Below are 17,722 nucleotides of genomic sequence, written 5' to 3'. Positions count from 1 at the left end.
TATTACTACATAAACTCCACAGTCAGTTATTATGCAGAGCAGAGCTGCCAGCTGTGCTGTAAATGCAGTGAGGCGCCCCCTGCTGTTTAACGATCAGTACAACAGTGTGTGAGAACAGCTCCCTGCTGCTCTGACGTCACAAACTAAACTCTGTGTTCTCCACAAATACATGTGTTTCTGTCACGTTGTTCTAATGTTGTTCTACTGTTGTCAGTGTGAGCTTTATCCTGCTGCTCCTCTCATGCTGACTCAGTAAACTGGTTGTGGGACAGTAACGTGTCACTGACACGATCCAGAGACAGTCCAACATGTTGTTGTCTTTCAGTGAGTGCAGAGGATGTTGGAGACACTGAACTCAGACACAGTGTGGAAATAATCCAACTGTCACTCTTCAGTGTTTCTGAGTCCAGTCCTGAAATCTGATCTTCTTCCAGCTGATCGATGCCTCGATTGATTCTTCATGTGTTCATGCTGGATATTTGTGATGGCTCAGGCCAAGCGGAAACATTTGGATCCTTTCATGTTGGACTTGATCTGTTCAGATTCTCTATGTTCGGGTCGTCCACATGAATCGTCTCCTGCTCGATGCACTTTTTTGTCAATCCTCAATAAAATCTGCTTCATTCAGTCACTTTGCTCAGAGTGTCTTTACTGGATCATCAGCGGATTTTCTTTGTTTCTCTTTGTTCCTCAAACACTTTCAGTTTATTGTGAGCAGCAGCTCTGACACACACTCAGCAAACACACACAAAGCTCCATCACAGCTGAGATTTCATTCAGTTATCAGGAACAACCTGAGTCTTCTGGAGGAAGCAAGCCCATAAATGCTCTTTACATTCCTGTAATTAGTGATACAGCCGGGGCTCGAACCGGCAACCTTCCGATTACAAAGCGAACTCCCAACTCTTGAGCCACGATCGCTCTCAGAAACTGAACGGTAGTCTGGTCGTGAGGGCCCGGATGCTCCAGTACCTCTTTCCAGAAGGCAGCAGGATGAAGGGTGTGTGTGAGGGGTGTGTGGGGTCCTCCATGATGCTGGGGGCTTTGCGGGTGGAGCAGTTGCTATAAGTGTCCGTGATGGAGGGAAGAGAGGCTCCAGTGATCTTCACAGCTCCTCTCACTATCCATTGTGGGGTATTGCAATCCAATACGGTGCAGTTACCATACCAGACGGTGACATAGAATAGGGATAGGAATGGGCAGGTTGTTCCACAAATTAGGCGCAACCAGGGCAAATGCACGCTCACCTCTGGTCTTAGGCTGAGATCTAGGCTGTACCAAGAGTAATTGGGCTGATGATGTGAGGGCTCTCCCAGGGGTGTATGGTCTAAGGAGCTCAACGAGATAGCTAGACACTGTATGGTTTATGATTTTAAAGGTGAGCAGCAATACTTTCATTAAATTTGGTATTTGATAGGGAGGCAGTGCAAATCAGCAAGGACAGGAGTGAAAGAGGCAAACCGGCCGGTTGCAGTCAGAAGGCGTGCCGCAGCATTTTGGACAAGCTGCAATCTATGGAGCAGACTGGAGCCAGAAGTAGAGGGAATTACAGTAATCCAATCAGAAGGTCACAAAGGCATGAATCAGCTAAAAGATCCTTGTGTGTTACATAATGCTTAGCCTTAGAAATAAGAAGCAGCTGGTAAAAGCTAGATTTGAGTGCAGAGGATAGTTGTCTATCATGTTTGAAAGAGCTACATCACAGAACACCTAGATTACCAACAGTGTCAGAGAGGAAAGTGGCAAAGGATCAGCCAGCTGGCCCCGGGAGACATGACTGTGAAGAAGCCTGTCCATTCTCCTGCTCTTCTTTCCTCCGTTTCCATTTGCAGTCTCATGCCCTCTGTTATTAAGTCCAAAAAGTCATCCTTCCTGTCTGTCTTTTGTCCACTCTTGGCTGCAGCTGGCCCACTGCTGAACTGGGCCTGCAGTGTCCTCCTGGATGGAGACAATTAGGACTGGAGCCTGGTAGAAGGCTCTGTCCCAACACCTCATCCATAATACAGACCAGCACCATTTAGCAGCCGTGGGCTTCCCACTCACTGCCTCGCCTGACCCTGGATACTTGCAATCCTAACAGCAGAGGAAATCACAAGTGGCAATGGACAAAAACAGCAACAGTACAGGTTTACACGAATAAGTTCAAAAGATTAGAGTTAACAATACATATTTTAACACTGCTGTACATACTTTGTTTTGTTTTGTTGGCCTGCAAAGGGGTGATTTTTCCCACCAGGCCCATCTTCATAAGAATTGCCGTAACAGACAGAATATAAGAGAACATCCCACTCATGTTAGTCCCTGAACAGCATCCACAGCAAACTGTACTAAATTAGGACCACAAGACCAAAAACATCACTCTGCCTTACACGTAACAGAGTAAGAGCTGCATACTATTGCTGCACCTGCAGCCCACAGTGGTGAAAAGGTGTCCGTTGTCTCGCTGGAGTTTAATAAACTCGCCGTCTGCTCCTTGCTATCTAAAACATAACAGGACACAGGCGTAGATTCTCAATCATCTCACACTTCTGATGATCAGCTGTCTGTTTGACGTTTATTCAGCTGTGTGAAAACTATAAGTTACTATAACAAACCGATTTACTCAGGAACAAATGAAACACTGAAAAAAGCCAAACAACAACATTTTTAGGTTATCTAAGTGACTCATATATCATGTTTAACCTGAGTAGTGAAAGACGGCGGGGGGTTAAAAGAACGATGTGCCGTGAGTTCGCTGCCTGTTCATGCCTGCTCTCGCCGGCTTTACTGAGCCTCGAGCTCCCAGTCAGCTATCGAGCTAGTGGGTAACAGACGTCTCTGAAAACGTCGGAGCACTTTTGCAAATATGTGGTGTCTTGATAAACCGAGCAGATATTTGAGGTTTACACAGCTACTTTCTCGCCTGACAATATGTTACGTTTATTTTGTGACCCAGAAAGAGAAATAAGAGTAATGTTAAAACCAACCCTTGTGTTAAAAACAGTCACGTAAGTTTAATGAATGTAAAATAAATCACGTTAATATTTAAAATGAAACTTCCATTAACTTTAATATCTTAACATTAACAATTTCCACCGTCTCCGTAGCTGCTGCCATCGTTAGAAACTGAATTGGTTAGGCAGCGCTATGAATTCTGGGATAGGCTGGGCCACAAAGTACACACCTGACCCATGCTTCAAATCAGGGGAAATGAAGGCCGCATTTGGAGCAGCCTTCATCGCCTGGCTGTGACGTGATCGGCCTTCAAATGCCTCTGAAGGATGAGGCCCCTGACTTGGGACACAGCTAATGTTAGACCTCATGTGGCTGGAGCGTGTCAGCAGTTCCTGCAAGACGATGGTATTGATGTTATGGACTGGCCCACTCGTTCCCCAGACCTGCATCCAGTTGAGCACATCTGGGACATCATGTTGCACCACAGACTGTCCAGGTGTTCAAGGTTCAAGGTCCTTTATTGTTGGCAGATGCTTTAGTGCAGGTCTGGGAGGAGATCCCTCAGGAGAACATCTGCCACCTCATCAGGAGCATGCCCAGGTGTTGTAGGGAGGCCACACACACACTGCTGAGCCTCATTTGGACTTGTTTTAAGGACATTACATCAAAGTTGGATCGGCCTGTGTTTTTCCACTTTCATTTTGAGTGTGACTCCAAATCCAGACCTCCATGCTTGATCTAACTACATATTCAATAAGAATATTTCATTCGTTCACATCTGGGATCTCTTATTTTTGTGTTCCTTTTATTTTTTTGAGCAGTGTAGTTTTGTGAGCTTTAACCTGAGATTCTGGCATTTCTGGCAAAATACATTTATATTTAAAAACTGATTCAGGATTTAATGAATCGATATCACTTTATTCAAGCTAAAATCGATTATCGAAACCCAGGTTAACTGGAGTACAGCAGCTTATGTTTAGCAATCAGAGAGGGGTAGGGGTTATATCAAAAAAAATTTAATACTTTTAAACCAACTTTAAGGTAAAACTGGAATAATCCAGAGAATGTCCATTTTTGAATTCAGAAGGTGAAAAGCTTAAAAATAGGATTTAAGAAGAGGAAGCACAAGGAAATGAATTCAAAATGCACAAAACATGAGAACGAATGAAAATTGGAAAGGGAATAAAGAAACATGCAGACTGAGGGGGAGGTTTAAAAGGAGGAGTCAGTGGCTCGTTTCAGCCCTCACCTGTCAGCAGACAGCATCTCAGCAGCCGCCCTCTGTCTAATTCAGACAATATTTAAACTAAATTGTTTCCACTTTTGTTTGTTTTTTCACTCTTTTTAGGATTTTTGTCATTTGTTTTTAAAAAAGTATTATTACTTACACAACAATGGGTGTTTGTGTGTTATCTTTACAGATTATTATGTGAAACTCAGCTGGTAGTGAAGAAAATAGACCTGAACTGCACGTTTGATTGACTTATTGAGGAAGACGGTGCCTTCAGGAGCATCTGGGAAAATCCATATTTAAGCACTGAGTCTACCTCAGAGTTTAATGGAACATTTACATTTTAAAGAAGCATGAGGAACAGCGACAGCATGCAGCCAGCGTCAGTGCGCAGAACCGATTACTGATCATCACAACATCTGTCACGCATCCACTCTTTAACAGTCATTTACCCAGCATTCATTGGACATGAACAACCCTGATTCTATTTCAAGGTCACTAACACATCACAGTCACCATGGTAACAGTTAGTTTCTATACAACTGTGCAAACATCAGACAGTGTGAGGGACAAATTCCACTAGTCAGACAGAAGCGATGTCAGTGACCAATCAAAGAGGACTTCCAGTTAAATCAGGAAGTAGAAATTAGCACCCATGGTGATGATTGGTTTGTGCACTCAGACTTTACAGCCTTCGGGAGGCTGAAGATCTCCAGGGTTCAGATGTCTTTGAGAGGGTCTCATCAGCTGATGACACTGTGTGTGTTGTCACTTCTTCATCTTGTTCTGTCGGTCCAGAAACTTTTGTCGTCTGTCGACTGGAATCTCATCCAGGCTGATTCCATGGTTGCTGGCCCTGACAGAGACAGGTGGAGAGCGAGTTTCAGTTTAAGGATTACTTTATTGGTAATCGATAATGACCGCTGGGTGTTCTTACCCTCCGGCGAGGTCTGGAGGAACAGGAAGAGGTTTATTAAAATCTTCTCGACCCATCAGCCAGTACGTGTCCTCTGTGCCCTTAACCTGCAACACAAGCATCCAAACATCAACGAGTCCCACCACGGACTGGCATCAGGCTGAGTAACTGTGGACAGGGTGGGATCTGGACCAGACTCTGAACCTGTCAGACTGGACTACAGTAAACCTGAGGGTAATAACCTGACCTCTGAGATAAGGTTTTGTAAACCATCCATTCTCTTTCATCCTCATCAGGGTCGCAGGGGTGGGGCAGGGTACACCCCGGACAGGTCGCCAGCCTGATTCAAGGCTAAGCTTCGTGGTCACACCTATGACCAGTTTAGATTCTCCAATTAACATAACCTCACTAATTGCATGTCTTTGGACTGTGGGAAGCCACAGTACCCAGGACACAGAAAGGCCCTGGCAGGGGGTGGGATCGAACTCAAGACCTTCTTTATGTGAAGCAACAGTGCTAATACCCGAGCCAGCGTGCTGCCTTTATCACCATTGTGTGTGTTTTCTAACAGCATCCACAGCTACTGCGTCATGCAATTACATTTGGATTTGCTTCAGGTCTGTTTAGATTGGCATACCTGCGCCTTCCGGGTGTCTATGTGGTATCCCACTTTCAGACTGGTCAGGACTTTGACCGTACTCAGACTGATGTGGATCCTGTAAGCTGCAGACCACAAACACATCGTCACACCGCAACTAATGAAGGAAACTAGTGATTCTGACATAATTTAAATGCAGACAGGAGAGACTTCAGGGTGGTCTCTCAGTGATCCAACCATTGATCAAAGATTTTACTTACGTAGCCCAGAGGACTCCATGAGTGAGGCCGTGGTCACCGTGTCTCCAAAGAGACAGTACCTGGGCATCTTGAGTCCAACCACACCTGCTACCACGGGACCTGAAGACAGGAAGGGCCAGACCTTTACCTGGCACTAACACCGCTGACAACCTCAGGAACCATTATTACCATGCTTTAATCAGAGATGTAGCTAGCTGGGAACAAAAATACACTACCAGTCAAAGGTTTGGACACGCCTTCTCATTTAATGGTTTTTCTTTATTTTTACTACTTTTGATACAAACTCAAGACTTCATATATATGAAGCACGACATGTGGAATTATGTAGCAAAGAAAAAACTCATTAACAACTTTAAATATGCCAGGAAAGTTGATTATGTTCAGCTGGATGTAGGATGTAGTTTTCAGTGGGAGAAATGCTTTGTCACTTCTTCAGTCTCAGCTTTCTCCAACCTTATAAACAGTCCATCTGCACAGTAACTGAAACCAGCATGAGTGAACAATGGGCCATGACCCAGTTGTGTTCTGTACATGTTTATTCCTCAATGCACATCACCAACAGACCCCAGTCAGGAACCAGTCCCATTTTTAAGTTGGCGGGGCAAGATTGCCGATGCCGTGCAGGTGTGTCCACCTGCTCTGCACAGCACAGCACCGCAGGCCACGCCCCGCCAAATACCCCCATCGCCCGACTGAGGCTGGGAAGCCACCCGGCTGGCACGGCTCCCCGTGCAGCGCCTCTGCCTCCAGCAGGCACAGCCCCTCTCGCCCCTCGTCCACCTCTGGCTTATGAGGCTCCTCCACCACTCCCGGCTGGAACAGCCCTTCCTGGAGCAGCTCCTCTTTCTCCAGTCGGTGTGGACCCTTGCGCCCCTCATCTGCCATCTCCGGTTGGAGCAGCTCCTCCACCGCTCCCGGCAGGAGCAGCCCACATGACAATGTGAATATTAATGATCAAGGAACTGACCTCCCAGCCCATTGTTCCTTCAGTGGGCTGGTTTCAGTCATTATGCAGATGCAAAGGTCGGAAACCTGCAGTCAGCTGAGACTGAAGCCACCTGGATGATGATGATGAAACGTTTCTCTCACTGAGAACGTTCAGATGAACTGAATACACTCTTTTGGATTTACTCACCTGGATGACTGAGGGTACAGCAAAACAACACTGAATATGTTTTATAGTTTAGATTCCTGTAAGTAGCTGCCCTTTGCTTTGTTGACAGCGCTGCAAACCCTTATCCTGCTCCATGAGCTTCATGATGTAGTCACCTGAAATGGTTTCACCTCACAGGTGAGCCTGTCAGGGTTCATTGGTTCTAATAATAATGGATTACATTTATATAGCACTTTTCAAGGCACCCAAAGTGCTTTACAATCTCACATTCACACACTGGTGGAGGCAGCTACAGTTGTAGCCACAGCTGCCCTGGGGCAGACCGACAGCAGCGAGGCTGCCATATCGCGCCATCGGCCCCTCACACAACAACCAGGACAGAGAGCCCGGGGATCAAACCGGCGACCTTCCCGTTAAGGATTGCGCATCCCAACCCCCAGCACCACGGTCGCCCCCTAATTAAGAATGGTTCTTGCATTCTTAATGGGGTTGGGACCATCAGTAGTGTTGTGCAGAAATCAGGTTGGTACACAGCTGATATTTGACAACTGTTACAATTCATATTATGGCAAAAACCAATCAGCTAAATAAAGAGAAACAACCGGCAATCATTACTTCAGTCATGGTTTTCCTCTTTTTAGTGAGCCAAGCCTAGAAAGACCCAGAATTCCCATCAGCAGTGTTGTGTGGGCTGGAGGCCTTATGTGCTTCCATTTAGTCTGCTGCTGCCAATCTCCTTTCAGAACCTAGAGGCTCAGTGAGTGCGCCTCGGAGTAGCCTTGTGGTGATTCTCACTGGGAGGCCCGAGACCCGAACATTGTAAATATTACACTTGGGGCCAGTAGGGTGGATCCCTTCATTAGGATAGAGGGACACACGTCCAGGTTACACAGTAATCAAAGCAAAGTCTGGATATTACGAAGAATCTAAAATATAAAACAAACAATGTGTTTTGAGTTATTTCACACTTTTTGATTTACTACATAATTCAACACGTGTTCATTATTAGTTGATGCCTTCAGCAAGAAAAACCATTAAACTGTTTTGTCCAAAACTGGTACTGTAATCCAGTCTGACTGGTTCAAATATCATTCCCATCCTTGTGGTCTGAGCACCAGCTGCTGATGAGGCAGGACTTGAGCCAGCCCTGAGGTCTCCCAAAACAGTTCTGTCAACAGACACTTCTACTCACTACTCCCGACATTTCTAAATCTTTCAGCAGTTGCCCACAGAAGTCGAGCTTCACTAATCTCATCCACACGTGTCCACACTAAGAGTGACTTACACCTGAGACACATTGAACATACTCTGGATTCTTCAGATGAGGAAAGCTGATAGTATAGTAGTTACACTGATAAATGAACCCTCTCCTGACGTCCTGGTACTGAATGAGCAGATAACGGTGGACAGGTGTACCTGAGTGCAGTCCGATGCGGATTTTGACTTTAATCTCGGGCATGTGTTTGATCTTAAAGTTTCCTATCGAGTGCAGGATGTCCAGAGACATGTTGGCCACTTCAGCTGCGTGTCGATTCCCATTCCTGTTGGGAACACCTGAAGCCACCATGTAGGCATCTCCAATAGTTTCCACCTATAACAAAACCAGAACCAAATTTCATGTGTCTTTGTTCAGATAATCCAGAAATGAAGAGAAATCTTTACTGTTTAGGTCAGACACGTGTTTTAAATGGAAGTGTGTTACCTTGTACACATCATGGAGAGCAATGATGGCATCAAACATGGTGTAGAGGTCATTCAGCAGGTCGACCACCTACACACACACGGGTTTAGTGAAACACTGAAAAATGAAATGCACAAAAACAAGTTCAAACAGTTTGTACCTCGATGGGCTCGCTCAGAGCAGAAATGGTTGTAAATCCAACAATGTCGCTGAAGTAAAGGGTGCAGTCCGAATAATGTTCAGGTTCCACTGGTTTCCCTTTCTTCAGAGCTTGAGCCACAGACCTGGAACAAATGGGAACTCGCAAAGTTTTCATTGCTTAGTGTAACCATGCAGCAAACAGCCAAACTAGAGGCCAGAAGTTTAACATGGCTCTCCACTGCATCCTACAAACCCAGGACTCCGCAGGAACCAATAATGGATTCCAGTTTAGCTCCACTTTTAATGCCATCATCATCCTGGTCTGCCAAAGAACAAATCCTCCTGCCTAAATGTACTCCTCTTGCAGGGGGATCATAGACTTGCTGCCTGCCAGCGAAACAGCCTGGAAGATAACCAGTGCTGACAGTCCAGCAGACAGGAACGTGATTACCATGCTCAACCTGCTATGTTTTGGCTGAATGGGGATGAATCCAACTACGGTTGAAAGAGTCACTATCTGGTGACCTGGTGTCAGAATCTGCCCCCAGTGGAGTTGAAAACCTTGGCACCAACCATATCAATGATCCTGTCTGATTCCAGTTAAGACAGGGTTACCTTTCAGCCTGCCAGCAGCTGTCATCTCACAGGTCCTCAGAGAGCTAAACAAGCTCAAATCAAAAGAGCACAACAGAGGACGAACTTCCTGCGAAACAGGAACAAGTTAAACTCACCAAAGATAATGTTAGGACATTCCTCCAAATGCACAATGCAGCTCATCATTCATAACCTGAGGAGTGATTGGCTGCAGCATGCCCTCTCATTAGCACCTGTGCAACTCCACAACCCCGAGCCAGGCTAAACCCTCCCACCATGGCCACTCCTCTCTCGGGAGTCGGGGTCCCATCAGGACCAAAGTCTGCATCATGAGGACCTTTCATTCCTGTCTGCAGTGAACTTCATTAACGAGGCCCAACGACCCAGTTCTATTCTCAAGGACTCTTATCCACCCACTCATCAGAGACTCTGACCCCACCTCCAGTTCACATTACTGCTAATTATTACTAGTAATTTGCTGTTTTAGTCTTACTTTGGCAGGAGCTGCCCCACCAGCTTATCTGTCTTGGTTCTCTCAATCTCCAATTCATCCGTTCGTTCTCGGATCAGATCCTCCAGGTTCGAGCTGTACTGCTCCAACATCCGCAGCATGGAGTCGATGATGTTGGCCCTCCTGCCTCTACTGATACCTCGAAACTGCAAACAGATTGTCGAAGGAGTCGAGATGAAATCAGAAAATAACCCCGAGCCTGTAGAAGGCAGCAGGTGGCAGCAGTGAGACTCGGCTCACCTGTTTGAAAATGTCATCAAAGCTCGGCCTCTTACTCGGGTCTTCATTCCAACATTCATTCATCAGCGTGAGACACTCGGTAGGAGCTTCATCGACCGAAACGATCGGCCTGCAGAGAGGAGGAGGCTGCTTCAGACGCTCCACGATCTCTGGGAGACAGACATGTGGTAAGAGACAGGCGGTTTATAAGAGACACAGCTGATCAGACATCCTCCCTCACCATGAGCCGGCATGTCCATCATGGCATATGGCAGTGTGCGGGAGATCACTTCCTGTATGATGATGGAGAAGCTGAAGACATCTCCAGCAAACGAACCTCCTGAGACCGGATTCCTCAAAAGCTCCGGAGCTGTCCACAGCATGTCTGAGAGACGGGAAGAGAAACACAGCTGCAGTTTTTATTGGAACAGGTTTGTGTTGTGTTGTGCTCATGATTAGGGTTAATGTTAGGGTTAGGATGGAGAGTCTTAATATGCCCTCTGACATAAACACACGTGTAAGCAGAGATACAGCGTCTGAGATAAACTTCAAACATCTGAGCGTGCTCATGTTTCTACCGTGTGGATCCTCAGGAATGCTGATCCTCTGGGATGTCAGGATCATAGGGAGTCCATAATCTGTTATTTTCAGAACAAAGCGACCATCAACTAAACAGTTTGTTGACTTCAGACGGCCATGAGTCAAACCTCGCAGATGAAGGTACTTCATGCCCTGAAACAAACACAAATATCAGTAACCTGATCGGTCTGATCAGAAATGAAACAGTCTTCAAAGATATCATAGATAAAGTCGAATAGAGCTGCATAATTAATTGACTTAGAAGTCGAGTCGTGAAACCTGAGCTTTATCAGACTAGTTCATAGATCCTTCATTAGGACAGCAGTGTTTTATCATGGCACTATTAATAATTAGAGAGTACTAGTGTGAGTAATGCTCACAGCACCAGTTGTTGTATAAGTAGCAGCATTGTACAAACAGTGATTATCTAATAAACTCTATCAACATCAATTAAAACAAAAAAGTTCATCCCCCGACCACCACTACTCATAGCAGATATAAGTGAACACCAGGGACAGGGGGTTCGGCAGTACCTTGATGAGGTCCATGAGCAGTGAGGATTTAAACATCCAGTCCAGCCTCACGTTGCCGTCAGCCAGCAGGTCTGCCAGACTTCCTCGGGGGCAGTGTTCCACCACCAGGGCGAAGATCCCCGAGTCCACAAACAGACCCAGGCACAGGTTTAGGTTCTCGTGTCGCATCTCCCGCAACTGAACACCAGGCAGAAAATACTCTTAATACTGCAATACTGTTAATCTGTTTCACGTACAGATGGTAGCGCCAAACAACAGAACAGAAAACACAGGAACAAATAGAATCTGTGTCCGTTGTGTTTCTATTGTAGATTTTCTGCTCATCATACCTGGCTGAACATATTCTGGGTGGTTTGATTGGCTTCTGTTGGTGTTTTTCCAGTACTGAACTTCTTCAGCCAAACCCAGTCACCCTGAAAACAGCACAGCCAATCAGGGAATGTGACAGGACAGGCAGGCTCACACAGGTGCAGGTAATACCTCCAGTATCCCGATGTTGGAGCTCTCCGGTGTTGTGAGGATATAACTTCGAGCGAGCGATCGCAATGGAGTTTTCATTTCCAAAAGACTCTTCATGATGGACTCATCGTTGAGTTTCTATGGAAACAACAACAATCTGACCAAAGGTAGCTCACTGATCAACTTATTGATCAGCCCATTGATCAGCTCATCGATTAGCTCATTAGTCAAACATGCCTCGCTGTTAGTAGCTCCTGTTAGGAGCTCCTGCTGCTCCCAGTTTTCTACAGAACTACAGATGCACCAGTACCAGCAATGGTACCAGATTGAACAGAAGTTACCACCAGTAAACATTCTCTGACCTTCCGGCTGACTTGAGTATCGATGAAGACGATGTCGTCCAGAGTAAGGATCATTTTGGTTGCTGTCACGGCTCCCTTAGTACTCCTGTCCAGAGACATGTGAGAAAAGAAAGATGCACAGTTCTGCAGCACTGTACATATGAACAGCCCCAATTCAAACTATATAAAATATGCACACATCATGAAAACATAAGTCGTGTTATATATTTACAGTGTGGGTCATTGCACTTAAATTAAGTGTTACACAGTGGTGACGGTCGACTGTGTATGGAAGGAAGTCCTTGGACTGGGGGGTGGAACTATGTCGTCAGTGAGTTCAGGGTGGTTATGGCTTGTTTGTTTGTTTGTTTGTTTGTTTGAACTACGCAGCAGAAATCCAAGAAGCTTGGAAAGAAAAACTACTGGACTTCAAGTTTCTTAAAGAGGCTCTGTCTGAGAAACCTTCCTTAACTCTAAGACTATATAGTGGAGAGTCCCAGGTATTCAAGCCCTAGTGGGAGTGGCCTCTTAAAAGGGTCATTGGCCCACTCTTGATCATGGCCTCATTACATGAGCCAAGGTGGGTGTGAGTCATTATAAGCAGAGGTTTTGGGTGAACCCACTGTGAGACCTTAAGGCGCCTGGGAAGCATCAGAGACTGGATTACAGATGGCCGACAGTTGGTGTGATAAGCCCCGCCCTCTGTTCAAAGATGGTCATTCACAGTGGACATAGATGGCTTCTTTCACTCCTCTTTCAAACCATCTATCTTCTCTCTATTACAGTAAACTTTAATGTTGAGATTTCGATTCTCCTCAATGTGCACGGCACAGTCCAGAAACAGCAAACTGTTAGGTGGCATACACGTGTCTGCACCAGTGGCGAGGTGCTGCCAAGAGTCATACTTTCTACTTCCTCCATGTAAAGGTTGGCTACGTCTGCTAAAAATGACCCTCATACCTCGTAGTGATGGGATTTCTGGCTCTTTTTAGAGAACCGGCTCTTTCGGCTCCCAACCGGCTCTTCAGGTTGTTTTGTTGCTTTAATTAATTTATTATTAACAATAATATAAAATTATGCACAAAAGGAATTACTAATGTAAAAAAAATGTGGTTTTATTTATATGTTTATATATAAATATATGCGGTGGCCCCTCGAGACAAAACACGTACAAACTCCAAAACACATTTCTAGCATGAACTGAACTTCCAAAGCAGAGCTACTAGATCACTTAAATTACACAATTGAAAGCATGTGTGTATTGTTTGTGTATTTATACACAAGCACTCATATATATTCAAATAATTTAAAAACAATGTTCATTTACCTGTTACTACCACACACCAGATCTGGTCGTTGGTACTTCTTGGCTTGTGTAGCCACGAGGTAACAATAGCTCAACACTGCCCCCTAGCATCCTGGAGCACTTCTGTTGTCTTTTGTACGTGTTTTGTCTGTAGGGGCCACCGTAAATATACTTATATTTATTCACATAAAATGTAATAAATAAATCATATAATAGAAAAACCAATTACTTACAGTTCAACTTTTAACTATTTAAATTTTCAGCTTTTTCCTTTTAAAAGCGAAACAACATTAAACACTGCAAACCACAACACAATTAAATATAAATTAAAATATGAAAACAAACAGAACATGCATATTCTCTGTCATATGGGCCTGCATGAATAAACTTTCTGAATCCTTTATCATCTGCAACTGAAAATAGTTGTGGGTGATTACTACACCTTTCTAATGTGATGTTGTTGTCCCTGGCTCTCTCTCTCTCCTCCCCGCTATGTTCCTGTGCTACTGAGTAGTGTTGCCAACTCTCACCAAGCAGCGGTGCTGCCGTGGGGCCCTCACCCGTTCCAAAGCGCTCACAGGCGGAGGATAGTCCTCCCCCAGCTGCTATCAGGGCAGAAGATGTTCACACCTATGCGTCACAACTGCAAATGAATCGCGCACGAGCAAAGCCGCTGCTCCCGCACTGACTGTAACGCAGTCAGTTCTTCTTTTACTCTTATGCTGTTTTGTGGATGACAAGGTTTAAAACTACTTATAAACACACACACAAAGTAACTCCACCAGAGCGCCTATTTCGGGTCACTTTTGCCGGTCCAAGCCCGGGTGAAGGAGCAGGGTTGGAATTGTGACATTAAGAAAAACAATAACTGCTAAAATAAATTAAATTTGTAGTTCTAAATAAACTCTAAATGCATTTAGGACGTTTTTTACTCACTTATGTCTCTTCCACGATGTTATTTCTCTCTCCAACAACGTAGGTTACAATTAGATTAGCATGACCAATTATGCAAATTAGGCGATGATGTCATTTAGCGACTTATAGCGACTTTTAGGACAACCAATAGCGATTTTCCTTACTGAGGAGTTGGCAACACTGCTACTGAGTGGAACTACCGCCCCTCCCCCCTCTGCCCAGCAAAGCACAAGGTGTGCAGAGTGAAGCAGAAAAAAGTGCAAGAGAGAGGGTGAGAGAAAGAAAAAAAAACATGGCTACCAATAAGGAGCCGGCTCGCATCGTTCACTTCAAAGAGTCGGCTCTAAGAGCCGTTTCGTTCACGACTGACACATCACTAATACATCGGCTCATGTGATGAGTCACATGATGAATAATGGGTCAACGACCCTCTCCAGGGACAACTCCCACTAGGGCTTAAAGCCTCGGTCATTCCACCATTTGGTGTTAGAGCTCAAGAAGCTTTGCCTATGAAATGTCTTCACGAAACTTAAAGAAGTCGAGACGCTTTTCTTTCCAAGCTTCTTAGACTACCATGATGACTGAGAACCAGACTGAAAGCAGAATAAGCACCAGGTACGTTAGAGAGGAGTGTGTGAGATTAAGCCTGTGTGTTAACCTGTTCCAAAAGAAAAGGCCTCCAAGCAGAGTGCAGAGCAACAGGAAGAGGAAGAGCACAGTTACAGCGCCCATACCTGCAGGGAGTGGAGAGGTTTCCACATTTATAGCCATGCCAGACAGCAACCTTTTGTCAACATGAACACTAAATCACGACACATACAGAAACTATAGGTGTAATTAAGACCTCATTTGAACTGAAGCACAAAGCTCCCACCCTCTCTGTGGGTCAGTAAACACACCTCCACTGCAGGCCTCATCTGGATTAAACCAACAGAAGCTGGCTGAGGGGGGTTTTCCTCCCGGGAAAACAAAGGAACGGCTCAGCGGTCTCAGACCTCCGGTCGTCCCGTCGGTGTGCGTCGGAGAGAGTGAGTGTGTTGGGACGAGGCGGTCGCCATCGCTGTCCAACACTACGTAGCTGGCCTGCAGGCCACGCCCCTCAGTACCTCCATACAACACCTGATAGGGAAGAAGACAGAAGCTGATTGTACCATTGAGTTTAAGGTGAGGACATGATGAAAATGATGATGATGCAAAACAAAAAAGATCAAATCAAATTCTGTGGTTCAGAAATTATTAATTTATTAACTTTATTCTAAATGTCTGTGAAGTTTCTTAGTCATCCAGGTCATCATGGTCTAAGGAGCTTGGAAAGAAAAGCGTCTGTGGGAGTGTCCCTTAAGAGGGTTGTTGACCCATTATTGATCCTCTAATTCAGGGGTCTCAAACTCCAGGCCTCGAGGTCCTGCAGGTTTTAGCTCTCACCCTGGGTCATCAGGGTCAAATGATTAGTTCTTTACCTCTTTGCCTCTGGAGAACTTCAGAGTCAAAGGTTCTGGTCCATGTGTGTCGGTTTCCGGTAAACTTCAGTGTTGAGGTTTCTATTCTTCTCAGTGTGCACTGAAAATCTTTCCAAGCTCCTTAGAGAACTTTATGCAAACACTTAACAACAGGATAGATGTGATCATGTTGTATTAAGTGGTGAAAAACAATTATTAAAACTCTTTTGTGTTTGTGGACACAGAGACTCAATTAGTCTGTCTAACTTAATCAGAACGAACTGTTCCCAGATCAGAGTCATCTGACACTAGAAGGTTCAGTCATGAGTAACTCTTCACTGCCACAAAACAAAACTTGAGTTTTAGGTCATAGTTTTAAAAACCGTGAAGTGCGCCTTGTTGTAGTTTTTGCCTCTCTCCCTCTGAGTGTCACGAGTCTATCTGATCTGGAGCAGTTTGTTGAAGGAAACGAGGAGAACGTCTTTTATCTCAGCTTTGACACTGAAAGCAGCAACTAGTTAGTTACTCAGCTAGCGAGTGCTGAAATCTGTGTGACCTGATTGAATCCCTGAAAATCAAAGCCTCCATCTGATTTCATGAGCTGATTGCCCGTCACCCAGTGTCCACTCCCCGCCTGACGGCGCTCTTCCACTGCCTTTGCAACGAAGTAGACCATGTTGAAAATAGTCCCAAACAAAGGAGACACCTGCAGACACAGGACAACACTTTGTCACATTAGATTCTCTCGTTTACTGGGGACGTACACATTGTTTACACGTTATTTACTTGTTTACCTCTGAATCCATCAGAACATTAAAGCCCGTATTTGTTGTTGTTTGTTTGTTTACCTCTGTGGCGGAGACACCCGAGTGAATCTCTCGGCTCATTTGAGCCTCGCGGAAAGCTTCATAGAAACTCTGGTCGGATGCCATGGTAACAGTCAGCACGGCACTATAGGCGTGACGAAGCTGCGTGCTATTGGTCAGCTGGTTGAAGACTGTGTGCTGATTGGATAAAACAGAGAGGGAGGGAACCAATCAGAACTCTGCCTTTAGTTAAACATGTCATGATTAATATGTAAAGGCAGTGGGGTGGTGTATGGGTGGTAAATAAGAAAAGTTTGCTTGACTCAGTTTTCTTTTTGACGATCGGAGAAAATGGAATAAAACCTCCTTGAGAACTTGTTGGTCGTTACCTGATAGGGCATCGCGTACAGCAGGGCGTCGTAGGGAATGAACACGTAACCATTGGAAACCATCCCCATCTCCAGGGCGGTCAGCAGTACCTCCCTCTGATCCTCTCCACCAATCAGGACAGAGCTCATGCACATGATGACCACTGAAGGTGAAATAAAAAGTTCTCTGATCTGATGTGTTCAGTTCAGGGATGCAACTTAACGATCATCTCTTAGCTCTGACCTTTGACCTTGTCGGCTTCTCTGATTTCGTTCAGCGCCTCCCGAGCCCTGCCTTTGCTGCCTGGTTCCATGGTAACCACCGGCCCAATCGGCAAACCCATAGCCCGGAGCGCAGAGGCCACTTCCTGTCCGGTGCTCTCCCAAAGGTCGGTGGCAGCTACACAACAGAGGAGAAGAGATGGAGAAAGGAAACACTGATAAACAATTAAGACAACAAAGACGATCACAATTTAAACAAACTGCCGGGGTGATGCATATGTTTACGCAAATGTTGGGTAAAAGCTGTCAGCCAGACCTCGGGCAGGTTTACAAAAGGAACAGTGAGAGGAACAGTGTGAGGAACAGTTTGAGGAACAGTGAGAGGAACAGTGTGTTGAACAGTGTGTTGAACAGTGTGAGGAACCGTGAGAAGAACAGTGAGAGGAACAGTGTGAGGTACAGTTTGAGGAACAGTGTGTGAACAGTGTGAGGAACAGTGTGAGGAACAGTGAGAGGAACAGTCTGAGGAACAGTGAGAGGAACACTGTGAGGAAC

At 45.3% G+C, this 17,722-nt stretch overlaps 1 protein-coding gene across 1 annotated transcript in view; it reads right to left on the bottom strand.

Annotated features, from left to right (window-relative positions):
• Nucleotides 1-4,476: 4,476 nt before the first annotated feature.
• LOC102201897 (retinal guanylyl cyclase 2-like) overlaps nt 4,477-17,722 on the bottom strand; it is a 24,140-nt gene continuing 10,894 nt past the window's right edge. Inside the window, exons 4-24 of the mRNA XM_005754476.1 lie at nt 17,190-17,345; nt 16,967-17,109; nt 16,620-16,775; nt 16,328-16,477; nt 15,232-15,451; nt 14,991-15,066; nt 12,133-12,217; nt 11,792-11,908; nt 11,641-11,724; nt 11,312-11,488; nt 10,778-10,931; nt 10,441-10,584; nt 10,221-10,369; nt 9,963-10,126; nt 8,895-9,018; nt 8,756-8,824; nt 8,470-8,644; nt 5,940-6,038; nt 5,719-5,804; nt 5,103-5,188; nt 4,477-5,021 (exon numbers count right to left, since the gene is read on the bottom strand). Of these exons, the coding sequence (XP_005754533.1) occupies nt 4,934-5,021; nt 5,103-5,188; nt 5,719-5,804; nt 5,940-6,038; nt 8,470-8,644; nt 8,756-8,824; nt 8,895-9,018; nt 9,963-10,126; nt 10,221-10,369; nt 10,441-10,584; nt 10,778-10,931; nt 11,312-11,488; nt 11,641-11,724; nt 11,792-11,908; nt 12,133-12,217; nt 14,991-15,066; nt 15,232-15,451; nt 16,328-16,477; nt 16,620-16,775; nt 16,967-17,109; nt 17,190-17,345 (2,702 nt within the window). The 3' untranslated portion in view covers nt 4,477-4,933. The remainder of the gene's footprint in view (nt 5,022-5,102; nt 5,189-5,718; nt 5,805-5,939; nt 6,039-8,469; nt 8,645-8,755; nt 8,825-8,894; nt 9,019-9,962; nt 10,127-10,220; nt 10,370-10,440; nt 10,585-10,777; nt 10,932-11,311; nt 11,489-11,640; nt 11,725-11,791; nt 11,909-12,132; nt 12,218-14,990; nt 15,067-15,231; nt 15,452-16,327; nt 16,478-16,619; nt 16,776-16,966; nt 17,110-17,189; nt 17,346-17,722) is intronic.

This window comes from Pundamilia nyererei, unplaced genomic scaffold, assembly GCF_000239375.1.
Source record: "Pundamilia nyererei isolate P.nyererei 1_Seehausen unplaced genomic scaffold, PunNye1.0 scaffold00571, whole genome shotgun sequence".
Lineage (NCBI taxonomy): Eukaryota > Metazoa > Chordata > Actinopteri > Cichliformes > Cichlidae > Pundamilia > Pundamilia nyererei.
This window is presented reverse-complemented; position numbering and strand designations above follow the sequence as displayed.